Source organism: Eschrichtius robustus, chromosome 1 (assembly GCF_028021215.1).
Source record: "Eschrichtius robustus isolate mEscRob2 chromosome 1, mEscRob2.pri, whole genome shotgun sequence".
Classification (NCBI taxonomy): Eukaryota; Metazoa; Chordata; class Mammalia; order Artiodactyla; family Eschrichtiidae; genus Eschrichtius; species Eschrichtius robustus.
The window spans coordinates 3409147-3424878 of NC_090824.1; the positions used below are offsets into that span (position 1 = coordinate 3409147).

Here is a 15732-nt window from a genome sequence, read left to right on the forward strand (position 1 = left end):
TTTCTATTTATGTATGTATGTATGTATGTATGTGTTGGGTCTTCGTTTCTGTGCGAGGGCTTTCTCTAGTTGTGGCAAGCGGGGGCCACTCTTCATCACGGTGCATGGGCCTCTCACTATCGCGGCCTCTCTTATTGCAGAGCACAGGCTCCAGACACGCAGGCTCAGTAGTTGTGGCTCACGGGCCCAGCTGCTCTGCAGCATGTGGGATCTTCCCAGACCAGGGCTCAAACCCGTGTCCCCTGCATTGGCAGGCAGATTCTCAACCACTGCGCCACCAGGGAAGCCCCCATAGCATCTATCTTTAACGACATCTACCTGTCAGTGCACGCAGGTGCACACAGCATCTGTCTTTAACAACATCCACCTGTCAGTGCGTGCGGGTGCACACAGCACCTGTCTTTAACGACATCTACCTGTCAGTACGTGCAGGTGCACACAGCACCTGTCTTTAACGACATCTACCTGTCAGTACGTGCAGGTGCACACAGCACCTGTCTTTAGCGACACTTCCCTGTCAGTACGTGCAGGTGCACACAGCACCTGTCTTTCACGACATCTACCTTTCAGTACGTGAAGGTGCACACAGCACCTGTCTTTAACGACATCTACCTGTCAGTGCGTGCAGGTGCACACAGCACCTGTCTTTAACGACATCTACCTGTCAGTGCGTGCAGGTGCACACAGCACCTGTCTTTAACGACACCTACCTGTCAGTGCGTGAAGGTGCACACAGCACCTGTCTTTCACGACACCTACCTGTCAGTACGTGAAGGTGCACACAGCACCTGTCTTTCACGACACCTACCTGTCAGTGCGTGCAGGTGCACACAGCACCTGTCTTTAACGACATCTACCTGTCAGTACGTGCAGGTGCACACCGCACCTGTCTTTAGCGACATCTACCTATCAGTACGTGCAGGTGCACACAGCATCTATCTTTCATGACATCTACCTGTCAGTACGTGCAGGTGCACACAGCACCTGTCTTTAGCGACACCTACCTTTCGAGGCTGCACGGAAACCCACGGCTGCTCCTTCATCTGATCAATCTGCTCCCAGACCTTAGAAAGCTCCGACCAAACGCCTTTGAGGTCCTGCAACTCCTCTAAGGCCACCTGCGATGAAGCGCAGTAAAGCAGTTGAACTTGGAAGCAGAACCACCCCAGGGCTCCTGAGACACTCCGGGCCAGAGGCAGCGTGAGCACGAGCAGCCCGGCCCCCACCCCCCGCCCGCTGGAGCCGCCGTACCTGGACGCGCTCTTCGCTGCCACTGAGGAGTCCCGTATCTGTCAATTCCAGAGCCTCCTTGGCCTTCGCACACTTCTCCCTGTCGTCCTTCAGCCTGCCGAACTTGCCTTCGTATATGGTGAGAGCCTGAAGCGCCTCCTCCGGGCGAAGATTGCCCTGAAGCAGTCAAGGCCAGAGAATCAGAGCCGGGGCTCAGGACAGACGAGCTCTGGCTCTGAGATGGTGGAGGGGGCCTGCTGGGCTTCTAGGATTTGTGATTCCTTGAACACGTCTACGCACGTAAACATTCAAAAGCTGTACCCTGGTGATGTGCGTCCATTACTGGATGAACTTTTGCTTCCAGACTTGACACAGGAAAGGTGGAGCACCTCCCGACTCAGCCATCCCCTCACTAAGTGCCGTGGGAGACGCAAGAGAAGAGTCAGGACAGACCTGGGCCTGGAGCAGGACACTCCTGACCGAGGGGACAGGGCGCTTGGGGCTGCCAGCCACGCCCTCCCTGAGGTGCACAGTCGTCGTATCAGTTACCGAGAGAAGAAGGAAAAGGAAAGCACTGTTCTCACTGGAGGAGACTCTACTTCAGCCTTAACACTGTTTACACACTTCCTCTCCATTCTGATAACCTTTGAGAATGACTACACAAAATATCAAAGTTTCCACTGTAACACATTCATTACTAGCAAGGTGAGGCAACAAAAGATATTCAAATTCAGGTGATCACACTCTTGTCTAGTGATCAGTACTCACTCCCCTGCACAGCCTGGAAGCACTGGCGTTAGCAAAAGCACAAGCCTGCTTAACACTGGGGCCCCTCAGCCAAAATGAAACACAAGGCAGGACCTTGGGCCCAGCAGCACAGACAGGGCTGCGGGCAGGACAGAGGCCAACCCAGTAGACGTGGGGCGGCCAAATCAGCCCCCAGGACTGGTGCGGAGAACCTACATCCTCACTACAAAACCAGACTGACGTTCAGAGCATTTCAAAACCCTTCCCCTTCTATGCGTACGTGTATGTCTAAGTTTGAATTCCACCCAGTGAGCCAGGCAGGCCGTGACCTACGTGCCTGAGCCCCACACTGGCCGTCCCCCTGCCTGGACGCCCCTTGGCCACGGCACGCTTGCCAGCCCCTCCCTCAGCCTCCACATGTCAACCCCCTGCAGAGCAGGAAAGCACCAACACCCCTTTCACGCGGCACGTATCACCATCTGACTTAAAACACATGTTCTTCTCATTCACTCTTTACCCTCCGTGACCCACTGGAGCGTAACTCCATGCAGGTAGGGCTCCTTTCTGGTCACCGCTGTATCTCTGCTGCCCAGAATGTAGTCAGTGCTCAATAAATACTTGAATTAACCCAGAGACCAGGGTGTGGCAGGTCCCGGTACAGAAAGCATTAACGACCGCGACAATGATGTCACAGCTCAGGGCTGCCCCCCACCGCACAGACCTAGCAGTGGCGGCAGCGGGATGCTTGGCCTGTGTCCACGAGAAAGGCAATTCTAACTTCTGACTATGCCTAAGTAAGAGGATAACTTACAAACAGAAAAACGTTAGTCTTTAAAACAATTCCCTGACTTAAGTGACTGTCACGAGGAGTTCCGGGTAAAAAGAGGTCTAAGTCGGCTTTCGTGTTTTCAAAGCCACTACCTGCAAGTACTGCTCCTTTTAATTACAAGGAAAAGTCTTCATCCTGGAAAGCTAAGCCATGGCAGGGCCTTTTAAGTCTGAAAGCGGGGACACCAGGTCACCTGCTGCCGGCTCGGGAGAAGCTGCGGCGCCGGGGGCGAGACTCACCGTGACAGGCTTGGTCTTCTCCCAGTCGGTCAGCAGGTCAGTGGTGCGGCTCTCCACGGCCCGGTCCTCCTGGACGATCTTCATCTGCAGGTTCGCCACCTGCTGCTGGATGGCAGAGTCCTTCCGCCGCATGATGTCGTTGAAGGCTCCCCACTCGCCCTCGATGTTGTCAATGTAAAGCCAGGAAGGCGGGAACTGGAACCTTTGCTTTTCCAGCAAGCGCTGGCCGTTACGGTAGAGCTTTGAGGGTTACAGAATACACTGAGCACTTTCCTTCACAAGGGCAGCAGAGACTGCTGTCAGATTCCCACGAACGGGAAGGCACCCCGCGGCTACGGAACACACATGCTCCCCTCCCGACGGCGCCGTGGCCAGGCCCGTGACTGCTCCTGGTGGCACCGGGTGGCCCTGAGCAGGGTCTAAGTGTGCTGGAGCTGGGTGTCCCACCCTCCTTCCAAATTATGACAAGGTAATTCAAGTTTGAGGACTTGAAGGTCCACAACTACAGCAAAAGACTTTAAAAGACAGGAGCCTGTGGTTCTCAAACCCTGAAGCGCCTAAGAATCACCTGTCCACCCTTACGAGCACGGCAGGGGCGTGACAGAGACGCCCCGTGGACCCCACCTGAGACACAGCAAGGGACAGGGCTCACCTCGACTTGCTTTTCAAACTGCTTGATCTTCCGCTTCAGAGACTGCACGTAGGTGATGAAGGTCACGGCGTCCGAGGTGCTGGCCGTGTCTACTGAGTGTTGTTCCAGCTCCTGGCGGGACTGTCCGGAGAAAGCACAGCGTTTAGCAGAGGGCCGAGGGGCGCCGGGGGGTCCACCACACCGGCAGGGTCCTGCCGCCTCACCTTGGAGATCTGGGAGTGGAACTCTGTCATGTTGGAGCCGAGCATCTGCCCGAATTTGCTAAGGACCTCCTTATGCCAAGAGTCGTACTTCAGGTTCACCTTAGATTGGACCTGCAGGGGACGGAGTGCGCGACAACGGATCAGCGAGTCTTTCACGCTGGAGCGTTTATGCTTCAGCTTCGTTTCAGTCGGACGTTGCCGTCCCAGCTCCCCGGACGCCTTTCAATGAGACAGCAGAGCTCACCTTGCCGTAGTCTATGACTACTGGTCCAAACTCTTTCTTGGTCTCTGCATTGTCAAAGGTTCCTCGGGCCTTCCTTATCTGCACCAAGAGCGCCTGCCACTTGTTGAGATCTTCCCCGAGTCTGTTATAGATGTTCTCAGCTTGCATGTCCCACAAACACTGATACTGAAGCCAAACCTGCAAGTGAAGAAGAACACAGTTAAATACTACAGTTTGACTCTGCATTTTGTAAAATATTAACATATATTTTCATATTCTGTTAAAAGGCTCATGTTCTCTCATCGCCGTTAGGAAAACTCTCACTTCAAATTCTCAGAATTTTCCTATCAAAAGAGAATAGTTTCCTGTTCTCCAAAATGATTAATATCCCACAAGGTTTGCCCTATTGTTCACTCCTTGTTTTAAGACAGCAAATATTACCTCATCATTCACATTACATATAGTCAAGACCTTTTAGCTCCATATTCATTAAATCTCATACTCCTAAGTGTATAAGACAACATATTTGAATGAAATTAGCTTCTCACCTTGACATACTGCTCGACTTCAGTTACGATGCCCATGACTGCAGAATAGGATTCCTCCAGGGCAACGGGGCCATCTGGCATCCGTGTTAGAGCATTCCGGTAGAATTTCTCTTCTTCGGTCAGTTCGTAGTGGACACCCACCTAACCAAACAAAGCCGGAAATGAACGCAGGTAGTGCGCACAAAAACGTGAATGCCAGAGTCACTTTCACTTAAAATAAACCGAAAGAAACTGTATTTAAGGGATAACATTCACTTATCCCAGTCACAGGTAACCAGAAGCCTACTTACAATATAACTCCTCAAACCAATGAAAGGAACATCAACCACAAGCCAGAAGATGAGGCGTCATGATTGGCACAAGGCAAAAACAGTTAGAGAGCAGGCGAGCCCTAGAAGCAGAGAGCACGGCGCCCCAGAGCGGGGCCCTGCAAGACCTGAGCCTCTCATCCAAGAAGGCAGGACTGAAGCTGGCGCCTAAGAGGGCGTGAGACGACCACGACCAAGTGTTAACACCAACGTGGATGCTGGAACCTGCGACACAGTCATTCGTTTGTTTCAACCATTTGTGGGCTGTCACGTGCCAGGCACTGTTGTAGGTACAACAAACAGACAAAAACCTCCGCTCACATAGATTTACATTCTGTGGGAGGAGAGAGACAACTAAGGGAAAAGCAAAGTACACAGCATGTCCCAGGGTGAGCAGTGCCATGAGGAAAGCAGGGAGGAGGGGGCGAGGGGATGCGGGTGCAGGGAGGAGGGGGCGAGGGGATGCGGGTGCAGGGAGGATGCCTTCTGAGCAGGGGAGTCAGGGAAGGCCTCACCAAGGAGGTAACGCGTGGGCAGAGGCCAGGAGGTGGAGGGAGGGAGCCTTGTGAGTATTTGCTCCCGGGGCTTCCGAGCAAGGGGATCAGCAAGCGCAAAGGCTCAGGGGCAAGAGTCCGCCCGGCGCACGTGAGGATGAGCAAGAGCCCAGCGCGGCTGCAGCAGAGCCGCGAGGGGAGAAGCAGATCAGGGAAGCGGTGTGCCACTTGGGGCCCAGCAAGGCACCGTGGTGGGTGAGACAGGAAGCCGTTAAGAGCCGTTTTCGGGGCTCCGAAAAGAGAAGCGTCAGGGCTAACACACAGTTTTAAGACGCACTCTGGCTGCTGTGTTGACAACAGATTGTAGGGGGCAAAAGCAGACACAGAGAGACCAGTCAGGAGGGGGCTTAAATAATCCGACGGAGGGATTATGGTACCTTGGACGGTGGTAGCGCTGGATGTGGTAAGAAACAGATTAGGGTTAATTTTTTTTTAATTTTTAAATTAATTAATTAACTTATTTATTTTTGGCTGCGTCGGGTCTTCGTTGCTGCACGCGGGCTTTCTCTAGTTGCAGCGAGCGGGGGCTGCTCTTTGTTGCGGTGCACGGGCTTCTCATTGCTGTGGCTTCTCTTGTTATGGAGCACGGGCTCTAGGCGCATAGGCTTCAGTAGTTGTGGCTCGCGGGCTCAGTAGTTGTGGCGCACGGGCTTAGTTGCTCCGTGGCACGTAGGATCTTCCCTGACCAGGGATCAAACCCGTGTCCCCTGCATTGGCAGTTGGATTCTTCACCACTGTGCCACCAGGGAAGTCCCCGATTAGGGTTAATTTTGAAGATAGTGACAGTGGGCGTCCAGGAGCAGGTTGGAGGATGGGAAAGAAAAGACTGGGGGAGGAGCAAATATGAGGGAGGAGACTGAGAGATAAGTCCAGTTTGACACATCCATCAGGTGGTCACATGGAGACAACAAGGAGGCAAAGGGACAGGCAGTCTGGAGTTCAGGAAAAGGCCTGGCTGGAGACAGGAACACGGAGTTGTGCGCACCCGGCTGGTATTTAAAGCCAACAGGCTGGATGAGACACACGAGAGAGTGGGGTGGAGACGGTGCTGAACGCATAGAGCCAGTGAAGCAGGTGGGCCAGGGAGGTCGAGGAAAGCCAGGAGAGCCCAGTAAAAAGAGTGTGGCAAGGAGGGGGCAGGAAAAAGAGAACTGAGCTTACGTTCACAGTTAAGAAAAGAGACACGCTTCCAGATAGGATCGCTGTTTTTTAGAAAAGTCGGTTACAGCAGAGGTTGTGGAATATGTTTATTTGAAAACCACTGGTCCTATTTAGAAGTAATATTGCCTAGAGACCAGGGACTAAATGCAACGGTCTCTTGAGTTTTCCTTTTGCTCTAGGAGTGTCCTAATAAGAGCGTACTATATCTGGGATTTGCTTTAAAATAATCTGCTGCTGGGGGGTGGGGAAGGGAATATAATGAAACAAAATTGGCCACATGTTGATAAATAAAGCGGAGTGGTGTGAGCTCATATGATTCCCTCTGCTTTTGTGTATGTTTGCAAATTCCCATAATAAAATGCAAGTGGGAGGGTGGGCAGGGAAAAGCAGGAATTAAAATTCCCAAAGAAGTTCACGGAGGGAATTTCTAAGACACCACTGACACCAGAGCTCCAAACCCAACTGTGTGGAAAAGTAACTACTGGGAAAAACGTCAGGTCACACAGAGCTTCCTCCAGCTTTCCCTCAGAGCGCCGAGCTGAGGTCTGGAGTTTGAAAGGACGCGTCAAGAGCTCTTTAAAGAGGCACGTGGAGGTGGAGCCCCAGAGCGAGGGGGGCGCGGAGCTCACCTGGTACCTCTGACTCTGGATTCTGGGGAGAGACAGCACCACCATCTTCCAGGCGAACATCTCCTGGTACAGCTTGTACCTGCACTCCTCGATTGGTGGGTTCAGATAGATGACCTGGTTGGTTATTCTCAGCTCATGCACGACATTCTATGAAGCAAAGATTTCATTTTTACTCAGCAGTCTATTTCAGTAAAATGGCTTTGATATAGAACATTTTCTCTCTCTAATTATTAAACTACTTCGGTCTGAACCACAAAGTCTGTTACTTTATTAACAGACCCGGTCTTCCCTGACTTCATGTTTGTGTCCTGTGCCCTCCCCAAAGGAAGAGGAGGTCAGAGGGCAGGCCCCGCTTGGGTCCTTCCTGGGTCCCCCAATGCCTGGGTGTCATACACACAACAGGTTCTCAGTGAAGCACCATCGGATCTGACGTGCGTGATGATATCTGGACACGAGGACCTCGCGACCTGAGAAACCAGTGACACGAGGCCGATTTTACTGATGTATGTTTACAAGTCGGGGTCAGTCTGTGCCACCTGCCAGTGCTTTAAGCTAATGGAGAATTCCAGCTCAGTCTCCACTAGATACTGTATCCACTCAGACACACTCACTGGCTTTTCTGCATCTCAGTTATTTAAAAAAGCACACTCTGGGGATGAATATCTGTAATATTCCAAAGTGAAAACATTTTTCAAGCATAAAAGCGGAAAAAAAAGAGAAAAGGTATAAAGTCTGCGTAGAAAAAAAAAAAAGCCAATTGTTTCTCCCAGATCAAAGTTTTTACTTGCCCAGTTCTTCCAGGCTTCTGTTTTGTGAGACCTTTTTATTGGTAAATATAACACACATACTGTAAACTACATAAAACTAACACATGGCTTAATGAATTAGTGTAAGGTGGACAGCTTTATAACTACCACCCACGACAGGAGACAGGGACCTACTTGCAGAGTCTGAACAGAACTTTCTGGAAAGCTTGCTAGGCCCCAGTTGACCACTCCTTCACACGAATGGGAAATAGCTGGCTTGGAGACAAAGACTGCTGTCCAGCATGCTGATCAGTGTGCTACTGCATTCCCCCACAAGAATTCGATTCAGATTTTTGTGAAAACAGTGACATTTTAGGGTCATAGTCCGAGCATCTGCTTGTAGCAGATTATCATATTCAGTTCTGGAAATGATTTCTTACATATCATATATGCTTGGAAAGCAGAGATTTTTTTCCCATTGTAAATTTATTTCTAAATATTATTTTCTATTAAAAAAAACTTCTGTTTCTGAAACTATTTTAGACTTATAGGAGAGTTCTAAGGCAAGTATGAAGAGTTTCCATACACCCTCACCCGCTTCCTCTAATGTGGTGAAATTTCCAAAACGAAGACACCAGCACTGATACGATACTAGGAACTGAAACACTGACTTCAGCCCGATTCCCCAGGATCTAATGAGGACACACATCACAGTTACTTGTCGCAGCTCCTCACTCCCTTCCAGTCTGTGACATTTTCTCAGTTTTTCCTGTCTCTCTCTCATGACCTTGGCATTCTGGTGTCCTGTAGGATGGCCCTCCACCTGGGTTTGCCTGACGTTTTCCTCATGGTTACTGGGGGGAAGACCATAGGGGTGAAGAGCCCTTCTCATCACACCACAGGTGACACCACACATCTCCCCTGGGATGCTGACTTGGGTCAGCTGGGCGTGGTGGCACCTGTCAGGTTTCTCCACTGTAAAGTGACCTCTTCCCTGGTAGTTTTTAAGGGGAGAACCTTGTTTAATTTACTATCGAATCGGCTGCCCTGGGAAATACTGACCTTGATCTTCGGCTCTCCTCCAGGTTTGTGACTAACTTGAGGTGCGTCCGTATCCATGTCAACCTCTGCTTTATCCTCAGCTTGTCCAAGGAGCACCTGGGTCCAAGCTCTCAGGCCAGCTTGCAGGCGGACGCCCAGTATTCTTTCAATCTACAGAGAAAACACGTCCAAGAACAGTGTTTCTTTCAAAAGTTAGCTCACAGAGCACGTTAACAGAAAGCCGATGTTTTAGGTCCAGGACGAACTGTTTCTCACTACAAGCCTTCACCCCTGCTTCTCAGCCTCATTTCCTCACCTTCCAGCCTCAGATCACCGTCTACTAGGCTGACTGTGCTTTCCACTTGCAAGATCCCCACTTATAAGTGATAAAGATACTAACACAAACGCAGCAGATGAGCGAAGGTCTTGATATTTGTTCAGTGTGATAGACAATTTACAAAACAAAAGCATTTTCCTGGTAGCCTCAGAGATAAAACTAGAAAACTATAATTTGGAGATTAAACAATTTTTTTTCTTTTCAAAATTGAGGCATAATTGACATGTAACATTATCATTACTTTTAGATATACAACATAATGATTCAATATTGGTATATATTGCAAAATGATCACCACAACAAGTCTAGTTAACATCCGTCACCAAACAGTGACCATTTTCTTTCAACAAGTAAAGAAGCCAGAATTCTCTTCTGATCTGTAACGAGACAAATAGATTTCCTATGACTAGGATGTCTGTATGTCTTGTTTAGCGTCTGGCCACACAACCATCCTGGGAATGCTGCGAGGGCGGCTTGAGATAAACTGGGACTTGCAGTCGATTCAAAAGAGGGGGGCCTGTGAACTTTCACTCTGTTTGGGTCCCACTGGTAGATACACTGCGACTTCTGTATCCATTTTAAAGGAGAAAATCTGTGACCCACACACAACAACTTCAGAACTGACCAACTACCATCTGTCCCGAGTGACCTCTGCCATAAAACATCCTCCTTCTAGACACTTCACAGCTGCACTCTGACATCCACCGACGAGAAAGCCACAGGGGGTGGTAAGTATGCTTCACACACACACACACCCCTCCCGCCCCCCACACACCCCTACACGGGTGAGCCAAGATCCTCTCCACCAGGAATAAGAGGTTCTTGGATGCTGGGTGGGATGGTGGAGGGGGACAAGGTGGTCAGAGAAGGGCGCCAGGGGAAGAGAGCCAGGAAGAACCACCTAAATTATCAGCAGAGCAGGGAAGGGCAAGTAGGAGGTTGTCAAATATCCAGAAAATAGAACTCTTTCTCCTCCCCCATAGCTCCCTGCTTCCAACTCACGAAGAAGGTGACTACGGCCAACACCACCGTTCAGCTCTGTCATTAGCTACACGGGGTTTCTGGAGAGAGCTGGACCGTCACTGGTAACGTCTAGGGAAACACGTGCTTCTCGGCGACAAACTCATCGGCTATGGAACAGGGCCCAGCCCACGCAGACAGCAGACAAGTGGGCAGCACTGTGTGTGACAGCCCCGTACCCACCTCCATGTCCAGCTTGTTGACCCAGATGGGCAGGTTGGAGTAGGAGTGCAGGTTGAGGTCGTCCACGGCCTTCTGCACTCTGTTCAGGATCTCGGAGAAAGTCTTATGATCATACATGCAAGTCTCCAGGGACCGGACTTCCAGGTCTATTTTTTCCTCAATAATCAGCAGATCATCCACCTAAGGAAGGTATATTTAGTATTTAAAACACCCACTCACTCTATTCCTTTATCTTACGTATATTCTTCTCAATTAATAAATGTCCGAGGCAGAGACGTTCTCCCACAAATAGCTAATCCTACGTGTTGGCGTGAGAACACACCTGTGTCTCTGTGGAGCAAGGGAAACGTATGGAAACGAGCAGCCTCCCCCCTTGCCCGCTCCTGCTCCCGGGAGGGGTGACCTCTGACCGTCAGTTTGGGAGCAGGACACCAACGCGCTCCGCTCAGCACTCTCCCTCGCTGGGAGCCGGCCGCGCACCAGACCAGTGGACTCTGTCCTGCCCGCAGTGGCAGGCGCAGGGCCAGGAGGTGGCAGCAGGGCAGCTGGGCGAGGGTCTGGGGAGGAAGTCCAGGTCTGGGGCAGACTGACCGCAAGCACCACGACTGCAGATCGAGAGGCCATTCTCCACGCAGCTCTACCAGTAATAAAGCTCTCGTGCCCTTCACCTCTCTACTGGTTTCCTACCTGAACTTGGGCTGTCACCTGACGGCTTCCCTAAAGCCGCGACAGCATCCAGCAGCCCGGAGAGCGAAAGGCTGCTTTCTCCCTCTCAGCGGACTCGGCCCTAAGCTGTAGGGATCACGCGTGCCCCCTGCGGGGGAGCTAATGCATTAACTGATCAGCCACCGCTGGGTTCAGCTCGTTCCCCGGACGTGGAGGATGAAAGCAGCACACACCTTTTCTTGGAAGTTGAAGACAGTCTCCGCTAAGCGCTGCACGTAGGGGTCGAGCTTGTAGGACTCCCACACCAAGGCGATGCCCTCCGCGATTAGAGCCTGCACCTCCTTTTTCAAGCCCGCGACCAGCAGGGAGATGGTGTTGCGCTCCTCCACCTTCTCGCACGTGCGTTCGTAGGTCCGAACGCTCTCGATCAGCGAGATGGCAAACGGGTAGAGCTGGTTTGCTTGGTGAGCCTTGTTCACAATCGCCAGCGGGACTCGGAAACCGAGCCACTTGAGGTTTCGAACTTCTTTGGAGAGCGTGATAATCTCGGGGAGGAAGTTAACCTTCAGCTTGAGGACGTTTCCGGACCGGCCCCGGACGCGCGTGCTCTCGATGGTGAAGATGCGGCCCGAGACGCCCAGGTTGCGCTGCTGCACCTTGCGGGCCCAGTCGTCAAAGATCTCCTGCGTGTTGAGCTTCATGCGGAAGCTGTCTCCGTCCTGCTTCAGCTTCTGCCCCTCCACGTGGTTCTCCCAGCCCTTGCCCAGCACGTCCTCCACGCGCTTCATGTAGGCCGTCAGCTGTCGGTCGATCTGCTTCGCCCAGATGATGGAGCCCGACACCGGTGGCAGGTCGCGCACGTGGCTCATCTTACACGCCTGGCTCTGCGGGTACTGGACCTTGAACTTGTCGTGCAGAGACTCGATGTCGTCCTTCACACGCTGGATCAGCTGGGTCTGGTACTCGCGGATGGCCCCACGGATGTGAGGCCTGACAAACAGCGCGTTGAACCTGGAGAAAATCCTGAACATCTCATTGGCGTTCTTGGCCGTGCCGAGCTGATCTCGAAGGCGAGCGGTGATCCGGGTCTCCACCCTGTCGATCCTCTCGTCGTATCTCTTCATCGCAGCCTCCCACGCCTCCGTGCCCTCTTTGGAGACGTCGAGCCCGTCCACTTCCTTGACGTTCTCGTAAGCGAGGTTGACCTCCTCTATGGCATTCGCGTCAGCAGCATCAAAGAGAACCTCGGCTACTTTCATGTCTTGGGGTTCGGGCACCTCTCCTTGGTTCTGCTGTGCAACTGCTGTGACCTGGAAGGAGAGGATTCGTAACAAAAAAGGTCTGCCAAATGAAGACTCATCCTGTCGCGCACAAGCAGCACACACCACACAAAGTGAACCGTCCACCACGTAGGTTCAACGTTTAGCCAAACATTTTACAACTACAACTCAACAAGACCACGTAAGACACTATGTGGTATGTTTTAACTCTGTGCTGGAAAGATCTTCTGACAATGTAGTTTCGTTGCTTAAGCTAAAAGAACATGTCTTAAAACCTGGGTTTGGGGTTCTTCCCTCTTCAATGTTTACACTATGATTAAAATTGCATTGGAAAGCTCAGGAATTCACAGGAGTGCTACGTACAAACTCAGTATCCAACATGCTTTTCCTTTTTTTTTTTTAAACTTTAAATTATAATCCATCGGTCCATGCCACAGCAGAGGGACAGATAAAGTGCTACAGTAACTGAGAAAAGTCCATTCAGTTCCCTTCATGCTACTGGAGAGACAGCAGAGTATACACAGGATCTTTGCCTCAGGAAATGTTAAGACTTCCAGGCATATCTCAGGTCCACACTCTCACAGAATTATAACGCTAGGCAGGGGTCTTGACCTGGGGTCCACAGATGCCTCGGATGAAACTCAGACAGTCTGTGAATTTGTCTGGGGAAAATCATTATTTTCACTAACTCCCTAATTAAATTTAGCATTTCCTTCAATTATGAATGTGGGCTACAGCCACAGCTGTTCACAGTTCCGACTCTGTCATCAATAAATCCTGCCTCATCACATTACAGTTGTACACATCCTAAGATCTTGTTTATGGTCACTACTTCAAAATTATGGTATTAGGCCTGTCACTAGGTCTTGTTCTTTTACGTGTTCATGGAGAAGCACACAGATTACTAGATCACAATTCAAAACTGTTGACAACTGTTTATTTGTAAACCTGTGCGTTCTAGTTTATATATTTAAAACCATTCTGAGGACTCCGGGTGATGACACTGTAGGAGCAAAAACTGGGCACAGTGATTAAGCAGCCATTTCAGGACAATGGAAAACAAGCCATGGCAGCCAGCACCTTGAGCTGTTTGTTTGTATCAGGTAAGTGCAGTGAGCTGACGGCCGTCCTGCCTGGAGGGGCTCCCATCTGCCAGCTCAGGCGGGAAAACCCGCAGCTTCGCAGGTGGGAGCACAACAGCAATAAGCATAAAGGGGAGATTCTGGAAAAGACAGCCTGACAAGGGCCGAGGTACTAAATTACACGGACACACAGGAGACCCTGGGGAGTCCTGCAAGAATGAAAAGTCTGGGCAGATTTACAACTTGCTGTCAACCAAGAATTCTATAACTGGTGAAACTATCCTTCAAATATGAGAGTGAAGTATTTTTCCCAATAAACAAGAAATGAGGGAAACTGTTGCCAGCAAACCTATGAAACAAGAAATACTAAAGGAAGTCCTTTAGGCTAAAGAGATAAGACAGCAGAGAGTAACTTAGGCCATAGGAAGGAATGAAGAGAACTGGAAAATATAAATCAGGGACAAACGTAAAAGATTGTATTATTATTTTTCTTCTCCTGATTTTTCTAAGATATATATGACTGTTTAAAACAAAACTTGTAACACTGTATTGCTGGGTTTACAATATATGTAATAGGTATGTAATATATATGTATGGGAAGAACAGTGTTATTTCCACTGTTATAAATATGACAAGCAGGAGGAGACAGCTATACTGGTTATGAGGTTCAGTCAGTATTGAGTATATCATGATAAATTAAAGATCTATAGTAATCCCTAGAGAAACCACTAAAAAAGAAAATTCAAAGAAATACGGCTACAAGTCTATAGAGGAATTAAAATGATATACTAGGGGCTTCCCTGGTCGCGCAGTGGTTGGGAATCTGCCTGCCAATGCAGGGGACACGGGTCCGAGCCCTAGTCTGGGAAGATCCCATATACCGCAGAGCAACTAGGCCCGTGAGCCACAACTACTGAGCCTGCGCGTCGGGAGCCTGTGCTCCGCAACAAGAGAGGCCGCGACGGTGAGAGGCCCGCGCACCGCGATGAAGAGTGGCCCCCGCTTGCCGCAGCTAGAGGGGGCCCTCGCATAGAAACGAAGACCCAACACAGCCAAAAAATAAAATAAATAATATACTGATGTAGTGTTATAGCTTAAAAAAAAAAAAATGATATACTAAAAATAACACAAAAGAAGGCAGTACAGGAACAGAGAAACAACAAAAATGAGACGAATGGAAAACAAATAGCAAATGGCAGGTCTAAATCCAACCATATCAATAATTATCTTAAATGTGAACAGACTAAGTCGTCCAAGACCGTTCTGAGAATGTATGCCTGCACACTTGAGTTTATTATACATTTTACAAATATAAAGGACGTACATATACCATATGGTTTACAAACAAAAAGAAAGCAGACAATGATCTTTTAAAAACAATGATATCTGAGAAGAGGGACGTGGCAAAAAAGGGTCGAGACACCCTAGGCCAGAACGAATCAGCCCCAGGCTCAAGTCTCTCATGGACACAATAAAGGGTTAACATTTAGACCAACACACGCACATGTGTACACGTAAATTAGTACCGCACTGAGTAAAAAGATGCCGAGGATGCATTATTAAGAATCTGCTCCACCCTGAATAGAAGGCACTCCTAATCGGAGAATGAACCTTTCTAGATGGCGTAATTTCTAGACTGGATCCCCCCCATCCCAACCAACAGCTTATTACAAAATTTTCAAACTACAGGAGGGTAGAAAGAATTCTAGACTGAATACCCATATACCGCCACCTAGAGCCTATAATTAACATCAACCAATTAACATTGGCTCTATATTGGCTTTATCCTGTATCTATCATCCATTTACCAACTCCTCTACCTATAAGTATTTCTGGACTGGGTTTTTTAAAGGGAGAAAAGCATTGGTGAAGAAGAGTGGTGAACTGAGAAGAGATAAAAAAGCACGAACAAAGAAAAGGAGTCATTTAATTCTTTTAATAAATCTGAGGCAAATGCAATTATTATCCACATTTTAGAGATAAGGGGTCTGGGGAAAAGGTTAAATAATGTGCCCCAGGCACAAGGCTAGTTCAATGGTGGGATTAGGATTTAA

The 15732-nt window shown here is 49.7% G+C and overlaps 1 protein-coding gene across 1 annotated transcript in view; it reads right to left on the minus strand.

Annotated features, from left to right (window-relative positions):
* The window catches only part of DYNC1H1 (dynein cytoplasmic 1 heavy chain 1), a 67007-nt gene that overhangs the window by 37582 nt on the left and 13693 nt on the right, over positions 1-15732 (minus strand). Inside the window, exons 8-18 of the mRNA XM_068540412.1 lie at positions 11550-12626; positions 10651-10830; positions 9132-9281; positions 7324-7470; positions 4672-4812; positions 4145-4321; positions 3901-4011; positions 3698-3817; positions 3046-3285; positions 1252-1407; positions 1005-1118 (exon numbers count right to left, since the gene is read on the minus strand). Of these exons, the coding sequence (XP_068396513.1) occupies positions 1005-1118; positions 1252-1407; positions 3046-3285; positions 3698-3817; positions 3901-4011; positions 4145-4321; positions 4672-4812; positions 7324-7470; positions 9132-9281; positions 10651-10830; positions 11550-12626 (2613 nt within the window). The remainder of the gene's footprint in view (positions 1-1004; positions 1119-1251; positions 1408-3045; positions 3286-3697; positions 3818-3900; positions 4012-4144; positions 4322-4671; positions 4813-7323; positions 7471-9131; positions 9282-10650; positions 10831-11549; positions 12627-15732) is intronic.